Here is a 21,442-nt window from a genome sequence, read left to right on the forward strand (position 1 = left end):
ACATTTTGTGTTCTTCCTCTACATTTTGTGTTCTTCCTCTACATTTTGTGTTCTTCCTCTACATTTTTGTGTATGCTAAATTAACAAGTATATAAGTCTTAGACAGCAACATGATTATTGGAGGGAAAAAATGCTTTAAAATTTTGTATCAAAGAGAATTCCCATCTGTTTCTATAGCCTTCCATCAACTTTATGAGTGTGTCAAGGTTCTCTACGCCACTAACAAACACATCTATTCAATTCATCGGTCAATAGAACACATAGGGAAGCAGCACCCTTTCTTGAACCACCTGCCCAAATATAACTTCAATAAAAATGAAGGCTCCCTTAGGGTGTAAACAAAATTCAAAAGAAGGCTACAATAAAATACTCGGTCTAGAGTGTATGCTTTACAGAGAAACAGAGGAGAGGTCATTGAAAGGGCCACAGTTCGGAAGAAAGAAATGATGTAGAGAGAATCGAACCAAATACAAATGTGCCTTTGTTCTGTGTTCCGAATCGTGCCAAGTGGGAAAGCGTTACTGACTTGACAATGAACTCAACCTGAAATCCTTGACCTTGCTGGCGTCTGCAGGACGATTTTATTGCAGTACAATCCTTGTCAGACTCTGTACAAAATTTTGATCAGCTCTAGATTTATGAATGGATAAGTTTCTTCACAAATGACAGTCATTGAAAACAAGGTAATTAAAGTGTTCTACAAACTTACAAACAATGGAATATATAATCGAAGAATGGAAATATCCATTGAACTGATCGAGTGCTACAATTAAATAATATTTGTTTTCTCTCCAATGACATACGACCAGCTTATCATTTTGCAATTCTTATATTTACATTTCAAGTAGAATTCATACCAATATCTGGTGGGGAAAAGAAAAAAATATATACATTTTTTTTTTCAGAAACGGCGAAAGAAAAAAAAAATTCCAAAAATATGTATTTGACGCCAAAGTATTTTATTTCGTTCGGTATTTTCAATTTAATTCTTTTACAATAATATATTTTATGGAAAAAATTTTTTTTACTCACTGTTTAGATAATGTTTGCATTCTTTGTTTAACAAATATATATTAAATCACAAATGAAAAATAATAAATATACCATTATTAAATTGCCATTATTTTTCTTAACTCATCTTTTTCGTAGATGTCATTTTTTATTTCCTACGAACTAGCTCGTTGCATTATAATCCGTATTAACTACAAACTATCAACAACTACAACCCTATCTCCTATCAACAACTACAACCTTATCTCCTATCAACAACTACAACCCTATCTCCTATCAACTACTACAACCCTATCTCCTATCAACTACTACAACCCTATCTCCTATCAACTACTACAACCCTATCTCCTATCAACTACTACAACCCTATCTCCTATCAACTACTACAACCCTATCTCCTATCAACTACTACAACCCTATCTCCTATCAACTACTACAACCCTATCTCCTATCAACAACTACAACCTTATCTCCTATCAACTACTACAACCCTATCTCCTATCAACAACTACATTCTTATCTCCTATCAACAACTACAACCCTATCTCCTATCAACAACTACAACCCTATCTCCTATCAACAACTACAACCTTATCTCCTATCAACAACTACAACCCTATCTCCTATCAACAACTACAACCCTATCTCCTATCAACAACTACAACCTTATCTCCTATCAACAACTACAACCCTATCTCCTATCAACTACTACAACCTTATCTCCTATCAACAACTACAACCCTATCTCCTATCAACTACTACAACCCTATCTCCTATCAACTACTACAACCTTATCTCCTATCAACAACTACAACCCTATCTCCTATCAACTACTACAACCCTATCTCCTATCAACTACTACAATCCTATCTCCTATCAACAACTACAACCCTATCTCCTATCAACAACTACAACCCTATCTCCTATCAACAACTACAACCCTATCTCCTATCAACAACTACAACCCTATCTCCGTCGATGCAAAAAAGAAGAGATGTGCCCGTGTCGAAAGTGTTGCCGATACTGTTGTATTATTAGTTTGACCAACGACTTGATACTTCAGGATACGAGATTTTTTAATGCAATTATTACTACATTGTTAATATTCATATGCATTTGTAGAACCGATAGTTCTGAATATATAACTGGTGTTATTGAATGATTATCAAATTGATTTAATTGTTATGTAAAGGGTTAATATCTCATTTGAGGCCTCTAGGAAGAAACCTTTGCTTCTGGTTGTTTATACCTATTAATATGTTATCACCCGTCCAGCCTTGGTTTACGCTTGAACACTATTTCTATTAGGTGACTTGGACCACATTGGGTTTATAGTGTGATCTATTTGACTCTCAGAAACCACTCTAGCCATAAACAAAGAGACAAAAGACTTATATTCGACGCCAGTCAAGCAGGCCTAGGAGAAACATTCATAAATCATCGTGCAAGGGGATCATGTTAGTATCGACCAACTTTTGACACGGAGCAATAATTCAAAGGCTCTTTAGACCTGCTAGGTATTGAAAAAAAAAGATCATTGAAAAAATAGTACTTATAGATTATAGTTCTGTGGAGTAACACAAAATAAGGTAAATAGTCCTACTAATTGAATATATTTTTTCGTGACATATAATGAATATTTCTGTAACCACGATAATTTTAAGAATAAGAAAAAAAAAACATTTTTTAAAGAGTAGTATGTAGATTGAGGCTTTAAGAGTAGTATGTAGATTGAAGCTTTAAGAGTAGTATGTAGATTGGAGCTTTAAGAGTAGTATGTAGATTGAGGCTTTAAGAGTAGTATGTAGATTGAGGCTTTAAGAGTAGTATGTAGATTGAGGCTTTAAGAGTAGTATGTAGATTGAGGCTTGCTGAAATGTTTCTGTTGTCATTCATCGTTGATGCAGGGAAAGGCATTCTATTTTCGTTACCCACTAAGATAACCAACTGTCACAAATACCAACGTTAAATATAGTGTTTAATATTTAGAGATTATCACCGCTTTTGTATAGCAATCGTACTTAAGTAGTAAATTCCGCTTATTATGTATGAAATTTAGTGTTTATATATACATATATATATATATATATATATATATATACAAAGTAGTAAATTCCGTTCATTATGTATGAAATTTAGGGATTATATAGAAATGCATACATACATATCTGTACTAAGTGTCACTATTTCTCTTCAACAAAACTTTTATTTCTCTACGAAAAGACCACTGTCCCTCCCCGCTTGAAGGACAATGAAGGGCAATGAATGTGACCGGTCCAGCCCTGAATCTGCCAGTGACTGTAATATCCTATACTCTTAAGCGAGCATTTCTTGTATATATATTTATATATATACATCTTTTATTTCGAAAACGGCTCTAACGATTTTCTTTACGGTATGTGCATAATAGTGAGAAAAAAAATCTCAACTCATTGACCACATCGGGAAAACTCGAGGTCGACCGTTATATCGATTTGAAAATAGCTCATTATCAAAAAATTAGATTTGGCTAGAATGTTTTATAAATGAAATTTTCTATATGACGTCAATGGGAAAAAAAACTTGACACAGCTTACGTCACTAGGCTCACGTCTCTTCGCAAACAAAAAAATGTTTTAATGATTCAATTGGCGTAATTAAACATTTGCGCGCCAACGTTTTGTACAATGATCCATTATGAAACTATGGAAAAAAATAATGAAATTAAATATCTTTATGTATGATTAGTTATTAAGTTTTAAAGGCTTTATAAATTGTTTACACTTTAATTGTGTACACCCGTAGGTAGCTTTTACTTTGTTATTATTTTGCTGGTGAATTATTGCAATGTGTTTAAGCTTCGAAGTCTACTGTCCCATACCAAAACATAGGAAATGGTCATAACACAGCTTATCTATGCCTTACTTGCACAATCAGGGCCGGCCATAACATTTGCGGGGCCCTATGTCAAATGGATTGCGCGCGGACCAGTAAGGGTAGGGATAAGGATAATAAGTGAAAATAAAGATTTTGAATTAGAAAATAAATTCGTATTTGCATTACATTTTTATTAAATGAAAGCTGACGATGCCGTTTTTTTTTATATCACGCGCAGGACTGGCGTTTACCATATTGATTGACACCCCAAAATAACAATTTTGTCTTTTTAAGGACATTTTTATGAGTTTCAGGAGATTTTCAGGAGCTGCTTGAAAACAAGGAGACCACGGGAACCCTATTATAAATTATAATGGTTTAATTTTATAATTTACACCTAGAATTAGCGCGGGGTTTTCGAACCTTCGGGGTCCACTGCGGCAGCATAGGCCTAAGGCTGGCCCTGGTGATATCCAGCTCGCGGTCAACGAATCACGCTGCTGCTTTTTTTTGGTTACCCTATAAACCTTGGTTAAACAGCAGTCATGTTCCAGAAGTCACCCAATAAAACCTACTCAGCCCAAAGAGCACCGCGCATAGACATCCCTTAAAGTGGTAGATAACTTCACATTATCTGGGAAGCATAGTATCAAATGACGCATTGCTTTAAAGAGAGGTTACTATGTGATGAGGGATAGTCGTGCTTTTGGACGCCTCCAAGCGAGAGTGTGGCGAAATAAATCGCTCCGCCTGTCTACAAAAATCAGTGTCAACCAGTGATTCTCTCAACCCCTCTATGTGGATCTGAGATATGAGTACTTAATAGAAAGCAACTTAGACTTCTTGAACGACTTCACCAAAGACCGCAATACAAACAGCGAAATGGTATGAACTTCTTATAATCCGATAGTCACGCTTTGCAGGGCACTTATTCCGTATGGGGGACGAACATATTTTTGGCAATCTTTTTTTTAGTAAGCTAAAAGGTTGTCGGAGTAAAAGAGATGCCTCACAATAAAGCGTCCTTAGAATACTAACGCGATGTTTTTAAGTCTCTTAGGAAAAAATGCGCGATTTTACTTTGTTACTAGGTGCACGTTTTACACTATAACGTAGAGATTTTGCATCACTTGATGATTCTTACTAAAGCCATAATAATGAGAAGATTAGTGAGGAATGCAGTATTTCTCATGGCAGCGCAGCCCCATCTGTGACCTACATATTTTGCCACAACCAAAGCAAGCATAACCATTGTCCGCAGGAGGTCGATTTAGATTTTCTTTTCGCCGTCTGCATTTTTCCTCAGCAGCAGATTTTCTTTTGGTCTCAAATGTGTATCCCGCGGCCTTCGTGAGTGACCTCCAGCTGTCTCGTTCGGAGGCCGCATACAACCAGGTGCTCTCTTCTATGTCAGCCAAGGAAAGTTGACGCCTTTGGCATACGTTCGTCTCCCATACGGGATACGTGCCCTACCCAGTGCAACTGTCGGACCATAAGAAGTCCCTCTATACTGTCCATACCGGCGTTGGCAAGGACATCGCTGTTTGAAGTGCGGTCCTGCCACCGTATGTCCATAATGGAGCGCAAGCAGGGGCGGACTGGCTATATGGGCAAACGGGCAAATGCCCGGTGGGCCGGTACCAAATGGGCCGGTCTGGTCGCGACCATAGGAAAAAAAATTCAATGCAGACAACTTTAAAAAAAAGTCACAGCAGCAAGACACAAAGGCGCGAACACATTTTCTTGTTTTTTTTAAATTCTTATTACAGTTAATTTTGTTTGAAATTCAATAAGAGTATAAAATATTTACTATACACTGTACGTATTATCATTTGCAAAACGTTAGACAGTGCTTTCTGCTATGCACGAGCGGCATAGACTGCTTTGATGTCTTCGAGGCTGTGTTTGGCCAAATCATTTTACTGGTCGGCATGGGCCTTTGATGGCACTCCCATTTTTTTTGCTCCTTCCCTCGCCCGTCTTTTAATGGTTCCAATGAAATGTAACCAAAAAGAGGGATGAAGAGGTTAAATTAGAAAACATTGATATAACGCAAAAAAAAAAAAAAAAAAGAAAAGAGTCGCGACAATTAATCTTTTACAATACTTAATAGAAATTTAACTTTAACACATACACACATACGCGAAATTGCAAACCATCCAACTTATTCACAGCTCAATATGGGTATAAAGCTCTACTTTCTGCGATTTGAAAAGAAAAAATAAGTTTCTTTTTGTTTATTTTTAATAACATAGATCTAAAAATACTACACTTAAGGCTTACAAAAAAAAAAAAAAAATTATATTAAACAAAAAATAAATCTAGATCTAAATCAATGTTTATACTATTATAATTAATGGCAAACTTATGCTTAGTATGAACATGAAGTCATTATTGATGAAAATTATTACAATATTTACAATAATTTATTATACGCTGTCATATCCGATATTTAATGAAAGGAGATTTATATCTCTATATATAATTCTCTTCTTCCCTCAACTGTTTAAACGAGAAGAAGAAGTAAAGGAAAGATCACTCTCTTATTTCTGCGGATAGTCCACGATAAAAACAAGAGGGGAAGGGGAGAGAACACGTGGGTATGGGTATTCACACATCGCTACGAAGGCTGCGCGCTGGACTGTCAAACCCTTTCGTCTTGCGGGAGGTTTGGACTAAAAAGTAAATAACTTCAACTCTGAAGGAACATCCGAAACATGTAAAACATTTTACAAACAAACATTTTACAAACACTAAATAGCAGGGCGGACTTAACCATTGTGGGGCCCTATGCGAAACGGATTTCGCTGGGCCAAGTTTGGGTAGGGACGCGGATAATTTGTGAGATTTAAGAGTTTGTATTAGAAAATAAACTCGTCTATGAATTTTATTCATTCTTTACTACGTACAGAATTACTTTACGAGCCTTGCGTATAGCAAAGTCATAGAGTATATCATAATAATTCTGTTTCCTACATAGATCACGCTCAATAGCAAGAATTACCAAATGTTTCAATCTATCTTTGAGAATTGTTGACCTCAAGTAACTCTTCATTAGTTTGAGGCGCGAGAAGCTTCTTTCACCAGACTACACAATTACGGCTAATGCATAATGCCGTTTTTATTTATCGCGATTAGGATTGCCGTTTTCCATATTGAATGACACCCCAAAATGTCTTTATATATATATATATATATATATATATATATATATATATATATATATATATATATATATATATATATATTTCCGTATATTTTAAGGACTTTTTAGTATATTTTGCAATTTTGGGAGATTTCCAGGAGCTCATGGTAAATCGACAGGAAGGCGCGGGAAATCTGTTTTAAGTTATAAAATGGTTTAATTTAATAATTTATACACCTTGAATAAGCGCGGGTCCTATGAAAGTACGGATCCTTGAAAGTGGGGGCCCACTGCGGTCGCTTAGGTTGCAGTGGCCTAAGACCGGCCATGCAAAATAGCGGCGTATGCTACGCGGTCGACTAGTTTTAAATAAAGTGTCATAGTATATTCATATACAAATCGCGTTTTTGAGAATGTACAAGGAGGAAGCAAGAGCTTTTCACATTAATTAAGTAAGTGCCTCTCTAACAGTTCTTCTTTTTCTTATCTTTTAATGAAATGGGTTGCATGAGTCAGTCAGGAAAACCAATGATTTAGCATATTTTAAGTCACAGATCAACATGCATGACAAGATTGACACATGAAATGCGTAAGACATAACAATCTTATTTTTTGAAGAAACGTCTGTAATCTATAAGTAATACCAAAAAGCTTCAAACTCATTAGGCTGCTATTGTATTGTTTATAGTTTCCAGACTACACACATGTATAAACAGAATACATTATGTAATCCTACGAATGCATCCATCCAGTTTTCGATGCGTTATCAAAATTTATATATTTGTAGAGAATTAAGCTTACACCTATAATATAACACATGGGCGTAGCCGGGGGGGGGGAGGGTCTCCAAACCATCACTTGCCTCAGACCTCATTGTCTGAAAGGGAAACTTGACTCACTGCCCCAGTGCAGCCAACTTAAGCAAACTACAGTCACAAAATTTCACGAGCGTAGCTAAAAGGGTTTTTGTGGTTTCCCTTCCCCCCTCCAATACAAAAACTAAAGCATTTTACCATTTTCTACCAGCCGCTGGACTCCATTGAATTGCAGATTTGGGTTTTGAATTTTTTTAGCGGAAGAGTAGCAGGCTAATTGCACTGTAGATACCTCAGAATATGCGTTTATAAAGCTTAAAATAACGGAAATTATGCTTGGTTCCGGGGTTTCGCCCCGTACCCCACTGGGGGGAGCTCACGGCGCTCCCCCGGACTCCCTAGCTGCCCTTTGGCGGTGTGTACTGTCTTTCCACTAATTATAGGAAGAGAGTATTCTAGGCTAGAAAAAACGTTTGAAAGAATGAAAAGATCAGAATGTAATGAAGACTAATTACATATACACACACACACACTAATATATATATATATATATATATATATATATATATAAATTGCTGAGTGGGGTAAAAATCCCCCCACACCGAAAATATATGACATGCCGTTTGTGGGCCGGTTTATATGGTAATGCCCGGGCCTATTTTGATACTCAGTCTGCCCCTGAGCGCAAGCATCTTTGGCGAAAGCACTCAAGAAGTCTTAGTTGTTTCGTAAAGTTTCCATGTCTCAGAGCCATAATGAATATATTAATTGCAATATTAAATGTCAGAAAGTAACCATTTTAGAAGTTACACTGCAAAGACTTTCTTCCAAGCCTATAATAGCCTAATAGTTTTACGCGAAAGAAGCAATGTAAAACGTTAACACGTGAGCTGTGGTTTTCTATAGGGGGGGGACTTTCTATTCTAATCGCCATGTACAATTACATTGAGAACTGACAGAACGAAAAAGCAACTGCTCGGATTGATAGTCTTTACCCGATCGTTCATTTTCGTAATTACAACAATATTCCCAAAATGACTTCGAGTATATATCCTTCCTTAACAAATTATTCATCCGAGCGAGGCTCGGTCACCTGATATTGAGATTTAACAGCAATACTTTACCTTGTTCGTTTATATGTAAATTTTAATAATATTTTTTGTTACTTATTTGGCAAGCGGAATCTAATAAACATAGAAGAGCAAGCTATATTGCTTTGCACATATGTAAATATGTCTTATTTGATTTATGGGTCTATTCGACTCCAACCAAATGGAAGATCAACTTAAAACCTAGATTCTGGGTTGAACGATACGATGCTGACTATATGGAAAATCAACTAGAAACCCAGATTCTGTGTTGAACTTATGAGGCTGTTTAATATAGTTATGCTACCATAAATCGCCCTGGGAATAAATTGTCAACACTCGTGCAATGGGCCTATTCACGACACACAAAAAACGTTCCTCGAGTACAATTCAACCGACTCTTTTACAGCTTCAGTATGCAAATTGTGGAGAATTTGAAGAGCCTGAAAGTCAGGCGTCTAGAGCCGGAAATGGCCTTCGGGCCGTGGTTGGGCACCACTGTTTATGACGTAAATATATGAAAACACCACATACATGATTGGGAGAAGGAACCTAGAGTTGTATGTAAAGGTTGTATTCAATGGCAGAGATCAGGAATCCTTCCTTTATATGGACCATATCAAAGACTATTTTCCCCAAAGCTTAGCTTCTGTTATATTACCGGACAGATTTTGTGCTCTAATGAAGACTATAAGATCAGGAGAAGTCCACGAAGCGGCCCGAACGGCCCCCAAAATAACAAAATGCATAAATCAGTTCGTTATTTGAACTTCCAATGTGTAATTAACTGCAATATGCCATTTCGTGTCTTGTTCTATCCTTAGCGCCTCTAACGAGTCTACACTAATACTCTCTAGCCTAAACTTGTCGTCATTTCCTTTCTAACCTTAGCAAGCAACATTCGGTTCCAAGATTACTACCCACAAAAACAAAATTGATTTCAATAGTACTCACTATGTATCCTATCACAGTGAAGATAGTGTAGCCGCACAGGGCCTCAAACTTGAAACTTGAAAAAAAAAACACTTTGTTTTAATTTGCATGCTAAACACACACGCACATATATATATAGAGAGAGAGAAAGAGAGAGAGAGAGAGAGAGAGAGACAGAGAGAGACAGACAATAAGATAAAGTGTATACACACTCTGGAGTGTATCATTACACTAGCATAAAAATATAGCATCCTCATTCTAAATTCTTTTAAAAGGTTTGTGAGCTCAACAAATTTCCTGCCCAGGGTCTTCATTTTGTTAAATTCGGCAATGCACAGATTTATACATTGACTAATGTGTGATATATACCAAGGCTTTTAAAGCTGTACTTTAGCTCAATCCGATGACATATTTATACTGTAATTTCTACTAACAAGTCAAGTTTAAATTGATTGAACTCATATCTACGTGTCTGCTTTTACTATACGCCAATGAGCTGATAGAAAAGAAAAATTACAATCTAGTTATTAGGACGTTTTAAAATAACAATAAATTAAAGTGTTCACTTTCAGACCTTGTGCTCCATGGGGCAGATAATGTTCAGGTCATCTATTTCTCTAACCAAAGGTTAAAGAGTAGGGTGTCGTGTGCGCCTTTACTTTCTCCAATTTGAAGTCAGGTACCCATTAGAGTTGGTGGACTCAGGGGCGCCATAAGAATCCCGAGATTTGAAGCAAATCCCCAGGTTCCGAAGCCAAGCGCTTTACCACTTAGCCACCAGTAAGGTGAAATATTCGGTAGCCCCTTTTTAGTAAAGTATAAAAAGTTCCCCTTTCAGATCTTGTGGTCTATACGGCCTTCTTTTGTAGAAACCACTAAAACTGACCTATTTAGACAATTGAGAACAATTGAGAAACATTGACCGAGTTTATGAATATCTTTACGCTTGAGTTTTTTATGCCATGTTAATAGAAATAGCTACACTTGGGCGATTGAAGTTCGTACTTATGAATGAAGGAGAACCTAGTCCAAGCAAAAAAAGTCAAAGTTATGACTGACTTTCTCCTATTCATCTGAGAGCATAAAGAAATAATCTCGCTGTAAACGAGTAAACCTTCAGAGAAATGTCTAAACATTTTAGAAAAACTTCAGAAAAACCGGAATCCCGCAACACTTGTTTTATGTGTCTCTTAATAAAACAGCGTGCTTCATAATGGACATATGCCTCCATCCTTGTATCGACTGCTATGTCCACTTCTTTTTTCTTTCTCATTTTCCTCTTCCCCTCTTTCACCATCTCTCCCTCCATTACCCCCCTAGTCTCTGTGGCAGTTTACGTCTCGAGAGACGATCTTTTCCCTTTGCAACTTCTTGTGTGACTAAAGAGGCCAGTCCTTGATACACAGTTGCGATCGCAGGTTGGGCATATATAATCACCAGGCGCCGTTGCATTTTCACCCTTCTTTCTGCTTCTGTTGTGTATGATATCTGCAATCTGTGACCCTTCCTTTATGCTCTCTCTCTATGTGGATCTGTCCAGAGCCACCTCTTCCCAGCTGCTAGTGTCGATTTTGAAGAGCTTCATGTCGCGTTTGCATACATCCGTGTAACGTAAAAGTGGGCGACCAGCGGCTCTCCTGCCTTCTATTAGATCGCCATACAGGATGTCCTGTGGAAGTCGACCTACTGACATTCTACGAACGTGGCCAAGTCAGCCAAGGCGTCTGCTGCTGATAACAGAGCGGATGTCCTGGCACCCTGCTCTTCGTAGCACTTCCTTATTGGTTATCTTATCTTGCCACCTTATTTTAAAGATCCGCCTTAGGCATCGGAGGTGGAAGACATTCAGCTTTTTTTCCTGCCATGAGTAGTTTGACCATGTTTCACTTCCGTACAGCAAGGTGCTCAACACACAGGTCCGGTAGACTAGGGCTTTAGTACTGTTAGTCAGCAATATGTTGTCCCATACTCTTTTCTGCAATCGTGACATGGTGGCCATTGCCTTGGCTATCCTGTTGTTTATGTCTTTATCCAGTAGAGTGTTGTTGGATATGATGGAGCCAAGGTAACAAAAGTGATCAACAATTTCTAGTGGTTGGCCATTAATGCTTACTTGAGGTGCAGTGTTTGTGTTTTGGACAAGTATCTTAGTCTTGCTTTGACTGATGTTTAAGCCGAACTTCTGGCAAGCAGCAGATAGTTTGTCAACCAGGGACTGTAGCTGAATATCAGAATCAGCCACAATAGCTGCATCATCAGCATTCAGGAGTTCCCTGATGAGTAGCTTCCTAACCTTGGTTTTTGCTCGCTGCCTTGATACATTAAATAGTTTTCCAGAGGATCTTGTATGGAAAAACACACCTTCGTTTATGTCGTCGTACGCTTAATGCAGTAGAAAGGAGAAGAATATGCCAAACAGAGTAGGTGCGAGCACACATCCCTGCTTGACACCACTGCAAATAGCAAACCTCAAAAGTTGCTGATTGGGCTCCATTGAATTTGAAAGTACATTTAGTTTTCTCATGAAATTACTCTATGAACTTCAGTAGTTTGGTAGGGCAACCTATTTTCCTTAGGAGTTTGAAAAGGCCACTTCTGCTGACCATGTCAAAGGCTTTAGTCAGATCAACAAAAACGATGTAAAGGGGTCTGTCTCTCTCTCTGAATTTCTCCTGCAGTAGTCGTAGAGAAGATATTATGTCTATAGTGGATCTACCACTCCTGAATGCACACTGAGACTCTGGGTAGACTCTAGAAGCTTTCACTTGCAGCCTGGATAGCGCCACTTTAGCAAAGATTTTGCCAACTATACTGAGGAGAGATATACTCCTATAATTAATGCAGTCACTCCGATCCCATTTGTTCTTGTATATTGTGACTATAGTTGCGTCACGCATGTCCTGTGGGACATGACCTCCAAGTCTACGTATTGCTAAATACAAATGTTTATAATAAGCATAATTGCAAAACAAGTTTTATGTTTACCCTAACTTATTAGCACTGCCATTATATCCACTTCATCATCAAAGCCACTAGACATAAGTGCACTTGTGTCAGCAATGATACAGGCAAAGGCTTGTACACCAGCATCCATCAACTCGTTACAACACAGTTTGAAGCAAGTGGATGTGTAGCACAGTCTAGGAAGCTATTTCTTACTTCGCTTTCAAGTACCGGACATTCTATGTCGAGATTCATTGTTTGTTGGTAATATTTATAGATATACGGGATAGGTTACGTGAGAGCGATGAAAGATAAAGTCACAGGTCAAATAGTGAACTTGTCAAATTGTGAACTTGTCAAATTGTGAACTTGTCAAATTGTGAACTTGTCAAATTGTTAACTTGTCAAATTGTCAACTTGTCAAATTGTCAACTTGTCAAATTGTTAAATAGTCAACTTGGCAAATTGTCAACTTGGCAAATTGTTCTAAAAGTGATCCCTCAACAGATTGAACATAGACTTGCAAGAAAGGAAGTGAGTCTCGAAGGGATACATTCTTAGGACCGGACTAAAACTGAGATGTTGAGTAAAGGAAAAGGGGGGGAGGGAGCATTTGTCAACAAAGAAGCAGGTTGTGTTTCATAAGAGACATTGCTCCTGCTGTCTTTGGATGCGCTCAGATGAATGACTGGTCTGGTTCGCGGCTGAACGTGCTGTGACTATTCAAGCTGATTATAGAGCTAGAACTCCATTGTGTAGAAAAGTAGTCCCACTTGTGTCACATTGATATTACGCAAGACTGAAAGTAATCCCAGTTCTTAGCAACTGAGGTTAAACTTTCAACAGCACAGTATCAAGAAAAATACTATCTATGCCAATGCAACCAATGACCGACATATAATCTTGAATAAAAAAAATGACCGTTTAAAATTAGTTTGTTACAAGAAATACGTTTTTTATTTATTTTAACAGTTTAATGTCATTTTTTAAAACTTTTGTCAAGTATTAAATTGCTCTATGTTTAAACTAATGCAGTCTAGTAGTGGCGTCTCTAGGGTGGGTGTCGCCCGGTGCGGTTAGCTCATGGTCTCACCCCAACCCCCACCTAACCTTTTCCCCGAAAACTCCAAATAAAACCCTCATCAACTTGTACTTTGTTATATGACCATATCGCAGAGAGCTAATAATCTAAATCAATAATTGTTACACAAATATAAATGAGTTTTGATTTATTTTAAACTATAGAAATGTACAATGATTAAAATAAGAAACAGACCCCCAGACACGATTCTACATTACACTCCAAGTACTTTAACGACCAGTGCTTTTTTGTTTGTGACGTATGCACCGGTACGGCGTACCGGCACTTTTTTCAATGTGGGGTAAAATTATTACTTTTCTTGTATTTTAACGTTTATTATTAATTTAGAAGTAGCTAAAAGTTAAGCAATCCATCACTGAGCACCGACACCTATTTATTTACAAAAAAAGCACTGGTAACGACCAATGAAACATATAAACCTTTCAAAAAAAATATATGAAAGGTACCAAAGTTAAAAAATAATATGTTCATAAAATTTACTTCTAAAAGCGTCCAATAACTAAAAACACTATTTACAAACTTAATTTAATAAATTAATGTCAGTCCCATGTGGGTTTTACCCCGCATCCCATAGTGATGCAACTGAACTCTAGACCAGGCCAGAATAGATGCAATTCATGTACAGAGACATTTAAGAGAGGGACTTCTTGTAAAGAATGTACAGTGAGATTAATGAAAGAGACATTGAAGAGAGAGACTTCTTATAAAGACTAAGTACGGAACTAAATCGAGTCATTGGTTTCTTGAATTTTAATCTAAGCTCACCAGACCTCTAGATTTTTTTCTTATGGTCCAAGTGTGTCCAAGTCCAAGTGTGTTCTATGAAACCTGCATCAGACGTCTGAAGTAGAGACGCCATGATACAAGAATTCGTAAAGAGAATGGATGACTTGTGCGATTCCATTGCTTACAGTTGGATCAAGTGTCCGTATCAACATGGATGTTGGTGTGAGAATAGGCAGTGAAGAAAAAAATACTTAAAACTATACTTGTAAATATTTTTAGATATAATAATAAAACAATAATAAGCACCGAGTTTACAATTACTTCAAATGTGTATACAGTTTTGTACACATTCAAAACACGAGGGATGGTATATTGCAAAGAAAAAAACAACACTTTATTATGATAATCATTTGTCTATCTTCTGGTTAGAGTTATGTACATCATTAAAGATGGAGTCTGGCCACTATGGCTCATTATAAGGAATCACGTGATATCTCGGACCTATGTTTCTATGTAATTGAGATGCTTACCTTCCTGTCTAGTGTTGTGGGTGAAACGAAGGCGCTGTTTATCCGAATGACGCCATTGGTTGACACAAAACACTGCAGTGTAGTTTAAATTTAGCTCCGCCTATTTAATGACAGAATACTTGAGTGTGGATTAACTCATTGTATGCTTCTGCACCACAGTGTCGAGTGAGAGAGAGAGAGAGCGAGCTGGCGCACGAGCGTAGTGATGCCAAGGAGATACTTTTCACAGCGCAATTACACATGTATGTTGTGAGTCCAGGTTTCAGCACGCGCTTGAAACTATTAGACAGTCGCGCGATGTGCAGGATAAATGCCTGCCTGGCAATGTGAAACATGTCTAAAGCATGCATAAGACTATCACATCAGTGTTTTGTAAGTACCAATTTTACGGGTATCCAAAAGGGAGTTACATTAAATTGTGTCTTTAGACATATCATTTGTTCTAAACTTCGCCTACTTACTTTCAGAAATGAAAAGGGTAGGTGGCAGCACAAATCTCCTGCTGGTTGCCAGGTGATGCTAGTGGTCAGGGTTCAAACCTGGGACCATCGTGATGTCCGAAGTGCACACCACTCGACTAAGCAGTCAATTCAAACTCCCTACTAAATTCACCATAAATAAAGATGCTATAGTGTAGATTGAGATTTGATCTCTTACTCAAGACAGATTACGAAACTAGAAAACAATCTCATGAAACCAGAAGATTTGTAACTTACATGATTTGTAACTTACATGATTTGTAACTTACATGATTTGTAACTTACATGATGTGTAACTTACATGATGTGTAACTTACATGATGTGTAACTTACATGATGTGTAACTTACATGATTTGCAACTTAATGATGTGTAACTTACATGATTTGTAACTTACATGATGTGCAACTTAATGATGTGTAACTTACATGATTTGTAACTTACATGATGTGCAACTTAATGATGTGTAACTTACATGATGTGTAACTTACATGATTTGCAACTTAATGATGTGTAACTTAATGATGTGTAACTTACATGATGTGTAACTTAATGATGTGTAACTTACATGATTTGCAACTTAATGATTTGCAACTTAATGATGTGTAACTTACATGATGTGTAACTTACATGATGTGCAACTTAATGATGTTACTGTGGAATTTATTTCGTGTCCGTGTATTTCAATATTATATCAGCAAACTAAAAAGTTCCAATTGTGGCCTGACCACAGACATCTGTTAGACTTAGACTGGACATGGAACTCTCTAGCACTACACATAACTGTGGTGAGAAACTTCCAAAAAGCTGAAACAAGGCGTTGTTTTGTCAAGTAGGTGTAAGAAGTAGTCTTTTTTTTCCAACCCTAACTTATGTAACATAGGCCTTTAATGTAATGATAAGATTTAGATGTAGTAATTGAATATCGAAATAGGAGCACTATTATTATTTTGCAATTTTTAGATGTTCGATCTAGAAAGATGTATATAAATGTATATAAGATGATTAAAATCAACAGACTTGAATTATTTCGATCTAGGAACTAAAGATCATTATTTTTCTAATTCTGAAAAGATCGATTTTCCTAGATTCGGTGCGACATCCCTTACAGCTTAAAAAGTAGTTACGTACATAACAATCTCTCTATATATATAGGTCTGTGATCTGATCATTATCGGATAATAATTTGTTTCCGTTTTCCAGTCAGGGTCTGATATATATAGGTCAGTCGGCCGGATATATTTGTTTACACGAAAAACTACCTTCGTTCCTCTTTACGAGTCAAAACAATAAAATTAACTAACAAATCCGTTATGTAGTATAAAAACCCTTAATCGACAGTCCGGTTATATAGTGTGAGAATCTTACAGACACTCCAGTTATATAGTGTGAAAATCTTACAGACACACTAGCTATCTATAATGAGTATCTTTATCCGACACACCACTTAAGTTTAAGAACTCTAAACCCTTAGGCGAAACAACCAGTTAGACTAGAGCCATCACGTGCTACAACGACGCTCAAGGTCATAGTGACAACCTCAAGCGAGCTATTTCTGTGTGCCATTTCTTGCTAAAATTTGTGCAAAAAAATGGAGTGGGCAGAGTGGATAATTACTTGAGTGAAACTTGGTTGTACTGACAGTCAATAAGTTCATATAACCTGCAACTGCCATGTCCAAACTACGGCCAGCGGAAGAAATCCAGCGCGACTCTAACCGACCAGTCAGAACTTCTGCAAGTAGTTCCATGTGCTTCTAATGAAGCCAAAGTGGATCTTTTACCTTTGGACAGACATTTTTTTTAAATTATATAACACTTTTGTATGAACTACAAATGAAAAAGGTTTGGGCAGGCTAATCGTTTCAACCATTTCAATTCGATAAACATGAAATAAAATATACAATTACTTTTAGAAAAAAAAATTATAATAAGCGTAGTTATATTAATAAGTTTGGACCAGTCATGTAATTAAATTTGTTAAATAACAAAAATAAATTTGTGCGATTAGAAATATTTCTTTACCACTATTTTTTTAATCGCAATTTCCTGCTTTTAGCGTTTTCAATGCACCATGATCCTACCACTTTCTCAATACGCCATGATCCTACCACTTTCTCAATACGCCATGATCCTATCACTTTCTCAATACGCCATGATCCTACCACTTTCTCAATACGCCATGATCCTATCACTTTCTCAATACGCCATGATCCTATCACTTTCTCAATACGCCATGATCCTATCACTTTCTCAATACGCCATGATCCTATCACTTTCTCAATAGGCTTGACCCTATCACTTTCTCAATACGCCTTGATCCTATCACTTTCTCACTACGCCATGATCCTATCACTTTCTCAATGCGCTATGATCCTATCACTTGTCTCAATGCGCTATGATCCTATCACTTTCTTAATGCGCCATGATCCTATCACTTTCTCAATACGCCATGATCCTATCACTTTCTCAATACGCCATGATCCTATCACTTTCTCAATACGCCATGATCCTATCACTTTCTCAATACGCCATGATCCTATCACTTTCTAAATACGCCTTGATCCTATCACTTTCTCAATACGCCATGATCCTATCACTTTCTCAATACGCCATGATCCTATCACTTTCTAAATACGCCATGATCCTATCACTTTCTCAATACGCCATGATCCTATCACTTTCTAAATACGCCATGATCCTATCACTTTCTCAATACGCCATGATCCTATCACTTTCTAAATACGCCATGATCCTATCACTTTCTCAATACGCCATGATCCTACCACTTTCTCAATACGCCATGATCCTATCACTTTCTCAATACGCCATGATCCTATCACTTTCTCAATACGCCATGATCCTATCACTTTCTCAATACGCCATGATCCTATCACTTTCTCAATAGGCTTGACCCTATCACTTTCTCAATACGCCTTGATCCTATCACTTTCTCACTACGCCATGATCCTATCACTTTCTCAATGCGCTATGATCCTATCACTTGTCTCAATGCGCTATGATCCTATCACTTTCTTAATGCGCCATGATCCTATCACTTTCTCAATACGCCATGATCCTATCACTTTCTCAATACGCCATGATCCTATCACTTTCTCAATACGCCATGATCCTATCACTTTCTCAATACGCCATGATCCTATCACTTTCTAAATACGCCTTGATCCTATCACTTTCTCAATACGCCATGATCCTATCACTTTCTCAATACGCCATGATCCTATCACTTTCTAAATACGCCATGATCCTATCACTTTCTCAATACGCCATGATCCTATCACTTTCTAAATACGCCATGATCCTATCACTTTCTCAATACGCCATGATCCTATCACTTTCTAAATACGCCATGATCCTATCACTTTCTCAATACGCCATGATCCTATCACTTATATGGCCCAGTTGAGAATGGGGTGAGGGGAGAAGGGGGTATCACGGTAAATGTTACCCTGATCGCTTTCAAATGCATTTATACATAGAAAAAATATGAACAACCAGTATTCAAACTCGAGATCTCAAACCTCCTTACCCATCTGAAGCCAAACACAATAACCACAATGCCAAAGAAGTGCTAATGAAAACAGAAGATTTTATAGTTATGCGTAAACCTTTAAGCTGAGACCCACATATTGTAAAGGGGACTAATTCAACTTATAAACTACATCATTCAATTACAATTTTTTTCCCTTGTTCAATATCAAACAAAATAATCAATTACCAAAATTAATTAACTAATTAATTAATTTTGTTAAACTGATACTTGTTTTGTTAGGTACAATAAATAATTGTGCAAAATGTCAGTTTGATACTAGATTTATTGCCCTTTTATGGTACGTTAATGATACTTTTAACAACATAAATATGATCACTTGATCACCATAACTTCATGTTTGGAGCCTTACATTTTGTTATGACACAGTTAGGAATTAGGTTTGAAAAGTTATTTGTTTCATAAAAATGGAAATGTTTTGACTTAGAGACAATGACGCGACTAGTACCAGTTGTTAGTCTGTGTCACAGATCACATTATAGAATTGTGTGTACATTTCTCATTTGTAAAGAAATATAAGCCCTCGACACCAGTCTCGGGATTTACCCCTCAAATTTAGACACTTGACATTCAAGTCAGGATTTACCCAAGGGACGTAATTAGTATGTTTGAAATCTATTGGTTGATTTGAATTAAACAAAGACATTTTTTGAAAAGAGTTAGCGCCAGAGAATTGGCGGGTGTAAGAAAGTAACGGGAGTCGATAAAATAATGTCCTTGTAGTCAGTCACGTTTCTAAGAGCTCTGTTTGAAAAGCCTTTGTAATATGTTTCATGCTCATTGATTTATAATTTGTACATAAGCTGTACTTACGTTATATTTAAATAAAGTTCCAGAGTTTTGTTTTATCAAAGAATCGTCAATTGTGATTCTAGATCTTCATTTTTTGTTAACTATTGAATTCAAGTAAAATCCCCGGCATCACAACACATCGTGACATCTCACCATTAAAATGTTGTCACAGTCTGCCTTCGAGCTGTGTCTTGTGCGGATACGTTTAAATGGAGGTGGTTGATATGGTGCGCAAAGGTGCACGCGTTCAATATAATAATGTATTGTTCTCCGCCATGACACTAATTGTGGTTCTTTGTTAATTGCTGACTGTGAACCTAGATCTTAATTAACAGAGGTAACACTAAAAAAAGCGAAAACAAAACCACAGACTAAAGGCCAACATTGCCAAGGTGCTCAACGCTGATGAATGATATCTATGTAACAGTTTAATAATACTGAAAGGAAGCGCCGAATTTCGTCAAGCTAAATCCCTTATCTTGTTTTGTACTAGTCGCGTCATTGTCTCTTAGTCAAAACCTTTCCCTTTCTCTATGTGTTGATGTGCTCAGAGATAAACAGTTTATCTCTTAAGTTACGAATTATTCCACGAAAGCCTCACTAGGCTCCTTTTATTTTCTTTTAGATTTTTTGTTTACAAAGGTTATGTCAAGTCACTCTGTCTTTCTGTCTAACTAAACACGTTTGTTCTCCTACATCTATACTCGGATCAAGTTCAAACTTTGCACAATTATTTACTGGCGTAGACGATACTCGAATCAATTTTTAAAATTAACCAGGTAGTCAACAAATAACTGGTTATTAGTTATTTTGTTTGATACCAACAAAGGAAATTAATCTTTCAGTATTCCAGAATATGGTTAAAAATGTTCGGGTTTCGTCCCTATCCAAATATTACCTTATTCTCTCTCCATGGATGTAAGATGAACATTTTGGAGAATGCAAGTCTGAAAATGCTGGAAACTGGCAGCGAAGAGAGTCTCGCTAATAACGCGAATGTCGTGGGTTCGATCCCTCTTTGGGCATTGTTATTTGACTATCCGATCTATCTTCTGTATTTGAACATTAGGTTGGAATTATTGCTTTTGTAATTTCATTTTTTTGTTATTGTTCAGGCCAAGTACTAATGTTTACCGCATCTGTAACTTTTTGACGCTAAAAAATAAATAAAACGCTAGGTTCGTATTATAAATTGTATACTACGTTACCAAGCTGCTTATACTGATAACTTTGTTTATCTCATTAGGTTGCTTCCTAGAATTATGAACAAGGTCAAGGGCACACAAAAATCACTACATTTAATAAGCACTAGCCATGGACGTGGACAAGGTCTGATAAGCATGACACTTTCAAGGGGAGATAAAGACAGAAAAAACTTTTAAAGATATAACGACAAAAACAAAAAAAAAATAAACAAGTTTAAAACAATTTTGACTATATTTAATAAATACAG

At 36.9% G+C, this 21,442-nt stretch overlaps 2 protein-coding genes across 9 annotated transcripts in view; one reads left to right on the forward strand and one right to left on the reverse strand.

The window, feature by feature from the left end:
* Nucleotides 1-15,288, reverse strand: part of LOC106074906 (uncharacterized) — a 57,518-nt gene extending 42,230 nt beyond the window's left edge. The window contains exons 1-2 of one of the 3 annotated variants that reach the window (XM_056035049.1): nt 15,150-15,288; nt 9,870-9,924 (exon numbers count right to left, since the gene is read on the reverse strand). The gene's annotated coding sequence lies outside the window, so the exon portion shown is untranslated. Of the gene's footprint in view, nt 1-9,869; nt 9,925-12,833; nt 12,935-15,149 lie in introns of those variants that run through there. The other 2 variants (XM_056035054.1, XM_056035052.1) reach the window with 2 other exon arrangements.
* LOC106050733 (protein HtrL-like) overlaps nt 1-21,442 on the forward strand; it is a 48,686-nt gene that overhangs the window by 4,289 nt on the left and 22,955 nt on the right. For 2 of the 6 annotated variants that reach the window (XM_056035041.1, XM_056035048.1), the window contains exon 1: nt 15,327-15,521. The exons of 1 other annotated variant lie outside the window; for it this stretch is intronic. In XM_056035041.1, the coding sequence (XP_055891016.1) occupies nt 15,494-15,521 (28 nt within the window). In that variant the 5' untranslated portion in view covers nt 15,327-15,493. Of the gene's footprint in view, nt 1-2,451; nt 2,601-15,323; nt 15,522-16,325; nt 16,460-21,442 lie in introns of those variants that run through there. 3 more of the 6 variants (XM_056035043.1, XM_056035042.1, XM_056035045.1) reach the window with 3 other exon arrangements.

The sequence above is a fragment of the Biomphalaria glabrata genome, chromosome 7, assembly GCF_947242115.1.
Source record: "Biomphalaria glabrata chromosome 7, xgBioGlab47.1, whole genome shotgun sequence".
Classification (NCBI taxonomy): Eukaryota; Metazoa; Mollusca; class Gastropoda; family Planorbidae; genus Biomphalaria; species Biomphalaria glabrata.